At 40.4% G+C, this 7,512-nt stretch overlaps 3 protein-coding genes across 3 annotated transcripts; 1 reads left to right on the top strand and 2 right to left on the bottom strand.

Annotated features, from left to right (window-relative positions):
- LOC137816713 (L-type lectin-domain containing receptor kinase IX.1) lies at positions 1-2,567 on the top strand. Its single transcript, XM_068619985.1, has 2 exons — positions 1-1,461; positions 1,677-2,567. The coding sequence occupies exons 1-2, from the start codon at positions 98-100 to the stop codon at positions 2,329-2,331; spliced, it is 2,019 nt and encodes a 672-aa protein (XP_068476086.1). The 5' UTR covers positions 1-97; the 3' UTR covers positions 2,332-2,567.
- A 459-nt stretch (positions 2,568-3,026) lies between these two features.
- LOC137816717 (L-type lectin-domain containing receptor kinase IX.1) lies at positions 3,027-4,944 on the bottom strand. The gene has a single exon (XM_068619989.2). It carries the CDS (start codon positions 4,933-4,935, stop codon positions 3,112-3,114), a length of 1,824 nt encoding a protein of 607 aa, XP_068476090.1. The 5' UTR covers positions 4,936-4,944; the 3' UTR covers positions 3,027-3,111.
- Positions 4,945-5,873: 929 nt separating this feature from the next.
- LOC150029468 (uncharacterized) lies at positions 5,874-6,835 on the bottom strand. Its single transcript, XM_090302841.1, has 2 exons — positions 6,089-6,835; positions 5,874-6,029 (listed from the first exon to the last, which is right to left on the bottom strand). Exons 1-2 carry the CDS (start codon positions 6,833-6,835, stop codon positions 5,874-5,876), a joined length of 903 nt encoding a protein of 300 aa, XP_090158967.1.
- Positions 6,836-7,512: the final 677 nt, after the last annotated feature.

Below are 7,512 nucleotides of genomic sequence, written 5' to 3'. Positions count from 1 at the left end.
AACTTATTCATTCTTGCAAACAAATCCACTTTTGTTATTGTTCTTCTCTCAGTTCTTAGCTCCGGCAAAAGTTGAGAAAAAAAAACTGCCATTGAGAATGAGATTTGCAGACATGGTGACCATTTTTGTTCTATTCTTGGCCATTCCTTCTCCTTTCCTTAAAACAGTGGAATCACTAAATTTCAACATTACAAACTTCGATGACCCTGAGAGTGCAAAAAACATGGCATACATGGGTGACGGCAAACCAAAGAACGGTTCCATAGACCTCAACATAGTCTCGTATTATTTCCGTGTTGGGAGAGCCTTGTATGCACAACCTTTGCACCTTTGGGATTCATCTTCAAGTGTTGTAACAGACTTCACCACACGCTTCACCTTTTCTATTGAAAAAGGAAACGATGATACCGCTAGCTACGCTGATGGTTTCGCCTTCTACATAGCCCCTCACGGCTATCAGATTCCTCCAAATGGTGCAGGTGGCACTTTTGGCCTTTTCAATGGCACTTTCAACAGCTTCCTTCCCCAAAATCGCATCCTTGCGGTTGAGTTTGACACACTTAATGGCACCATTGACCCTCCCATGCAGCACGTTGGCATAGATGATAACTCCCTCAAATCCGCGACTACTGGCAAGTTTGACATCGACGAAAATCTGGGAAAGAAATGTAACGCTTTGGTAACCTACAATGCTTCCGACAAGACACTCTTTGTGGCTTGGTCCTTCAACGGAACCGCAACGATACACTCCAATTCTTCACTTTCTTACAAGATCGACCTCTTGAGAACTCTACCCGAGTGGGTTGATGTTGGGTTCTCTGCTTCCACCGGCGAGCTCACTGAACGAAACCTCATTCACTCGTGGGAGTTCAGTTCCACGTTGAATTCTTCCACGGCTTCCAATGATAATCCCTCTGGTGGCAATGAGAAGAGCGGGAAAGGGTTGAGCAAGGTTATGATTGTTGTTGTGGGGACGTGTTTTATGGTTTTTGTGGCCGTGGCAGCAAATGTTGCAGCTTGGATAATAATCATGAAGAAGAGAAGGGGTAAGAATGATTGTGGTTATGATGATGGTGGTAAAGGTAGGTCTGCTAGGTTTAATCTGGACAGGGAAACTCTACCAAGAAGGTTTGATTACACAGAACTAGTTGAAGCCACCAAAGGGTTTGCTGATGAAGCAAGGCTTGGAAGAGGAGGCTCGGGACAGGTTTACAAAGGGGTTCTGAGCTATTTTGGAAGGGTTGTTGCTGTGAAAAGGATTTTCACCAACTTTGAAAATTCAGAGAGGGTTTTCATCAACGAGGTTAGGATCATAAGCCGTCTTATACACAGAAACTTGGTGCAGTTCGTAGGGTGGTGCCACGAGCAAGGAGAGTTTCTGTTGGTTTTTGATTACATGCCTAATGGAAGCCTCGACACTCATCTCTTCGGTGACAAAAAACCTTTGGCCTGGGATATTAGGTATGTATGGTTAAATAATATATACACTCTCTATCTTCTTTTATTTATTTTATCATGAACAAAACTTGGATACTTAGTGTTTTAATTTAATTAGCATATATAATTCTTCAATCAGACTTTCATCAGAATTCTATTTTAATCACACTTTTATTGAGTTGATTACATCAGTTATGGAACTTCAATTACACACTTTGTCTTCTAAAATTTTCTAACAGGTACAAGGTAGCATTAGGCGTGGCTTTGGCACTTCGTTATCTTCATGAGGATGCCGAACAGAGTGTTCTTCATAGGGATATTAAGTCGGCTAATGTGTTGCTGGACACAGATTTTAGCACGAAGCTTGGAGATTTTGGGATGGCCAAGTTGGTGGATCCAAGGTTGAAGACTCAGAGGACAGGAGTGGTGGGGACTTACGGGTACCTTGCCCCAGAATACATGAATGGAGGTAGGGCTAGCAAGGAATCAGACATGTATAGTTTTGGTGTTGTGGCTCTTGAAATTGCATGTGGAAGAAGGACTTATCTGGATGGGGAGTTTCATATACCTCTGATGAACTGGGTGTGGCAACAGTATGTGGAAGGGAATGTGATGGATGTTGTTGATGAGAGATTGAACATGGAGTTTGATGTGGATGAAATGAGAAGCTTGATCATTGTGGGGTTGTGGTGCACTAACCCTAACGACAAGGAAAGGCCAAAGGCAGCACAAGTAATAAAAGTTCTTGAGCTTGAAGCACCATTGCCAGAGCTTCCACTTGATATGCATGATCGTCCTCCTCTTTCTCTAAGTACTTATAATCATGCACAACCCACTCATAATTCCTTACAATCACTACCCTTCACTAACAGTTTTGTCACTATTGGACGTTAATTTGCTAAGTCAGGCTCTGATCCCACACCATGAAGTTATGCATAATTTTCGTTTCATTTTATTTTGATCTTGCGTTTGTTACCAAGTATTTAGTGACCAGCAACTAGTTGGAAGATGATTTCCTTTTCTCCTTTGAAAAATCAACGATGAACATCTAAATACTAGAATGATGTCTTATAGGTGATATGATGTACTAGATTGAGGTATTTTTAATGGAAAAATATATGTTCACACCACTGTTTGTCAAAAACATTCTTTTTATAACTCCTTTTCTTAATAAAATATTATATTATAATAAAATATAACTTAATATAATTGAATAATGAATGTAGACAAAAAAAAAGTGTCAATGAATTATGGTCTTTTTCAATAAAGGTGAAGATTCTAAATATAACATTATTATTACAATTTTCTACTTTGTTTTATATCTGATTAGGAAAAACAACTGAGGTAGAAAATAACATCTTTTGACAATAAAATTATTGATTCTAATTTAATAAGTTAAACTAAATTACCGAATGAATCTAAAATTAAAAGTTGTTTAGATGGCGAACTCTAAACTGCAACCTTTGGATACAGATTAAGGAGGAATACCACTTGTAATCAATCATCATACCTGCTCCAATCTTAAAATGAAACATATTATAACTCAAATCAACACATGAAAAGATGATGTCAAAACCAGACACATACTTGCTCCAAAACTTGACACATCTTCATAAAATAATAGAGAGCTGAAAAATTACAAAGCCAAGAGGTTTAGAAGGATAAGAAGGAGAATCATGGATGTTTAGCAGAAAGTATTGGCAACGACACATTTTGTTTAAGAACATTAATGACCTCTTCTGCTGTTGGTCTTTCTTTGTGATCTTCCAGGGTACACCATATTCCCACAGTGAGCAAACATGTCATTTCACTCACATCAAAATCTTTCTTCAATTTCTCATCAGCAGCATTCAAAATCTTTCCATCCACATAATGTTTCCATACCCAATTCCTCAAAGTCCTTCTTCCACATGCTATTTCCAAAGCCAACACCCCAAAACCGTACATGTCTGATTCCTTGCTAGCCCTTCCTTCCTTCACATATTCAGGGGCCAGGTACCCATATGTCCCCACCACCCTTGTCTTCTCACTCCTCAATCTTGGATCCACCAACTTCGCCATTCCAAAATCACTAAGCTTAGCATTGAAATCCCTGTCTAACAAAACATTACCTGCCTTGATATCCCTGTGAAGAACACACTGCTCCACGTCTTCATGGAGATAACCAAGTGCTCTCACCACACCTAATGCTATGCTATATCTCACACCCCATGTCAAACTCCTTCTGTTCCCAAAGAGATGAGTCTCAAGGCTTCCATTATCTAAGTAATCCATAACTAGAAACAACTTCCCTTCCTCCTGGCACCACCCAATGAACTGCACAAGGTTTTTATGTATAAGCCTGCTTATAATCTTCACTTCGTTTCTAAATATTCTCTCCGAATCTTCCACGTCTGAAGAAATCCATTTCACCGCCACCACACGCCCTAAATCACTCAGAAACCCTTTGTAAACTTGTCCATGCCCACCTTCTCCAAGCCTTCTATCATCTGCAAACCCGTTGGTGGCTGCAACCAATTCGTTATAACCAAACCTTCTAGGCGTAGCTTCTCTGTCAAAACAAAATCCATCCTCGTTTCTTCTCTTCTTCATCATCCAACACGTAATACTAATAACCACGAGCGCAAATATAATAGACCAAATCACTGCAACAGCCACTACTTTTTCCCTACCCTTGTATTCTGTTGTGAAAACAATTTCTTTGTTTGCTTCTCTATGTGTGAAATTTATTAGATCTAGACTAGAACTGAATTCCCATGAATGGATAACATTTTCCTCAATGGATGATCCGGTTGAACCTGAAAAACCAATAGCGACCCACTCCGGTAGAAGTTCCGCTAGGTCGATCTGGTAGGAAAGATAAGCGTTAGGAGTAGAAGCGGAACTACTTCCATCGAAGAACCACGAGACAGCAATGAGTTTGGCAGAAGCATTGTAAGTTATCAAGGCATGTCCCATGTTCCCTTTGTTGCTCTCAATATCAAACTTGGTATAATTGAGAGATACCACAGAGCCATTGTTGATCCCTACGTGCTGCATTGGAGGGTCCAAGTCGTTTATAAAAGTGTCAAATTCGACAGCAAGTATGGGTATGTTTTCATAGTATAGGCCGAGACCGGAACCAGCTATCATGGTGTTCGGAATCTGGTAGGAAAGAGGTGCGACGTAGAAGCCAAATCCGTCACCGTAAATGGTGTCAGGGGATTGGATAGTGAATGAAAAACGAGTTGAAAAATCAGTGAGTTTTCCGTTAGAAGAGTTTTTGAGGTGTAGTGGTTGGCCATAGATTGCTCTTCCAATTCCACTATAGATGAGTGAGTTGAGTTGTATGCTTCCGTTCAAAATCTTGGCTACGCCTGCGTATCCAATGAGGCCTGCGTTTTCAGTGTCGTCAAAGTTAGTTATGCTGAAGGAAAATGGTTGAGCTATAGTTCTTGGAAGGATAAGCAGAAGAAGAAAACTTCCGAAGTAGTGGGAATTTTTTGAGGTAGCTAACATGATTTATTTGACTGAGTGTACTGGGTACGAGGATGCAAGTTCGGGATTGTCTTATATGTATTTGCAAGTTGCAGGGAAGACACGGAAGAAGATGATTCAACAGAAACCCTAACAACACGTTTTGAAATGGTCATGATTTTTGGAATTGTTCGTAAGAATTTAATTTCAAAACGAAAACTTCCTAAAATACTTTTGGATACAGGGGTAATTTTAAGATGACAATGTAATTAAATTTCATAAATAATTTATCAATACACCTAAATTAAAACTAAATAGTTCAGCTAGTGACTTATGTAAGAGAAGTCTCAAAATTTACTCTGGTACTTTTTTTTATACATTATTCTTTTAGTAGAACACGTCAAAATATTTTTTTCTCTTTTTTATTATTTTAGTTCTTGAGAACAAAATTAAGAGAAGAAATCGATTTCTTCTTTTAAGATTCTCCTTCTATTTTTTTTTATCGGCAAAGAATTAAGTAAATTAAGAGATTCTTCAGGGGTATCCCAACCCTTATACAAATACCATCAACAAGTCTAAAAAGAAGATAAAAAGAGTGGCATAAAGCTGCATAATAAACAGCAGCTTGCCCAAAAGACCTTTCAAAAAACCTTGGTCTGTCATTGCATGAGTCCCCACATACACTGCCTTTTTGTTCCAGCATTTTATCTAAAACGATTCTTAGGTGATTGGCACGTGGAGTGGTACATTGTCTCTCTCACTCCTACTTCTTTCTTAGGTGGCTTTGGAGAAGTAAATCATCTCCAGCTTAGCAAAATACCCACCGATCCAGCCAACCACCGAAACCACCCACCAATCCCAACACAAGCCTCCTTTATTCAATAACTTTAGAATAATCCCCGCTCTTCTTTTGCACCTCTTTACCTTTGACCCTGCCACTCTTCACCCAGATAATTCCCCTGCCTCAGCCGAGAATTCAACTAGCATTCACTTCCATTGCTGGCTATGCCCTTGCTCGCATATCTCAAATTCGCCAAACCAGAGAGCATATCAGTACGAATACTTCCAGCCTTGCTAGGATTAGACCCGCTCCAGCTCCGATTACTCCAAGCAAGTCCACCGTTCATCTGCAACTTCTAATACATTGGTTGGGGTTAAGCATCCAATCAAAGAAACCATAGTTGAAGGACGTTACCCTATGTTTCCACCACAACCAAGATAACAACTGTGCACTGTGAAAAATTTCAATCGCATCTGGAACCCCTTGTTCAAACACTATCCTGTTTCTTTGGTCCCATATACACCTTACTATTGCCACCCACATACCCTTCCATAATTGATTCTGTCCTAAGGTAAAGTGTACTGAATGAAAACTCTCAAAGTGACGCTTCGGGTCATTAGGTTGTGCCATCACGATGCCAATCCAGCTAGAACATAAATCCCAAACTCGATGAGTAAAGGTACACTCACAGAACAGGTGCTGAACCGACTCTTCCAATACCTGGCAAGACACACATAAGGGGGAACTAACCTGTACTCCTCTTCGTATTAGATTAACTTTGGTTGGAAGTCTATCCAGCAAAACCCTCCAAGCAGTGGTTTGGGCGTTTGGTCTTGCTTTTGTTTGCCACAGCATTTTGAAAACACTATTCTCAGTGCTCGGTATTTGATTAGTTATCCAAGCGTAAGCCGACTTCACCGAAAAGTCCCCTGATGAATCTCCTCTCCATTGGATACAATCTTTAGCTTCCTTGTTCAGCCTCCCCTTTGCCACATAATTTAACAAGTCATCCACCAAAACAGTTTCCCAATCAAATCTGCCCCTTCTCCACTTGAGTCGCCATTGCCACCCTGCCTGTCCCCACTCGCCAACCTCAGCTACCGTTAAACCCTTGTCCAAGGATAAAGAAAACAGTCTAGGGTATAAGGTTTTTAAGTTCATGTTCTCTACCTAAGCATCCTCCCAAAATCTAATTTTGTCCCCAATTCCAATTTTCCAGAATAAAGCTTGTTGGAACCATCCTCCTTCTTCTCCCTCACCACACACCTTCTTCAAATCCCTCCACCACCATGATTGTAGTTTCCTCCGGCTTTATGTATTCCCATTAACCGGTCCATATTTGGATACAAGGGTGTCCTTCCATTTCCCTTTCTCATCACTCTGCAACCTCCATTCCCATTTGGCCAACAAAGCACAGTTAAACTTCCTAACATCTTTAACCCCCAATCCTCCTTCTTCCAAAGGTTTACACACCTTCTCCCAACATACCCAGGAAATAGGTTTAGGTCTCTTCCCCAACCCCACAGGAACCTCCTTTGAATACTAATAATCCTATCACACACCGCTGCTGGAGCTTTGTAAAAAGACAAGTAGAAGAGAGGAATAACAGTAAACACCGATTTGATCAGACAAATTCTTCCTGCCAAGGAGAGATATCGACCTTTCCACTTGCTTAGTCTAGCACTTATCTTGCTTACAACTGGCTCCCAGAACTGCTTATTTCTTGGGTTGCCTCCTATTTGTAACCCAAGATATGTAAAAGGAATCTTCATAGAGTGGCAGTGTAGGGTTCTAGCATAGACTTCAATGGAGTTGTTATCAACATTGATACCTGCCAA

The sequence above is a fragment of the Phaseolus vulgaris genome, chromosome 1, assembly GCF_051622355.1.
Source record: "Phaseolus vulgaris cultivar YP4 chromosome 1, ASM5162235v1, whole genome shotgun sequence".
NCBI classification, from domain to species: Eukaryota; Viridiplantae; Streptophyta; class Magnoliopsida; order Fabales; family Fabaceae; genus Phaseolus; species Phaseolus vulgaris.
The sequence above is the reverse complement of the archived record's forward strand: the minus strand, read 5'-3'. Positions and strand labels throughout refer to the sequence as shown.

What these genes read in the sequence shown, in the direction of transcription:
- LOC137816713 (XM_068619985.1), top strand. Translation starts at nt 98, where the DNA reads ATGAGATTTGCAGACATGGTGACCATTTTTGTTCTATTCTTGGCCATT. An exon ending in CCTTTGGCCTGGGATATTAG is followed by an intron (nt 1,462 to 1,676) that starts GTATGTATGGTT and finishes ATTTTCTAACAG; the next exon opens with GTACAAGGTAGCATTAGGCG.
- LOC137816717 (XM_068619989.2), bottom strand. Translation starts at nt 4,935, where the DNA reads ATGTTAGCTACCTCAAAAAATTCCCACTACTTCGGAAGTTTTCTTCTT.
- LOC150029468 (XM_090302841.1), bottom strand. Translation starts at nt 6,835, where the DNA reads ATGAACTTAAAAACCTTATACCCTAGACTGTTTTCTTTATCCTTGGAC. An exon ending in GGTTGTGGTGGAAACATAGG is followed by an intron (nt 6,030 to 6,088) that starts GTAACGTCCTTC and finishes CCAATGTATTAG; the next exon opens with AAGTTGCAGATGAACGGTGG.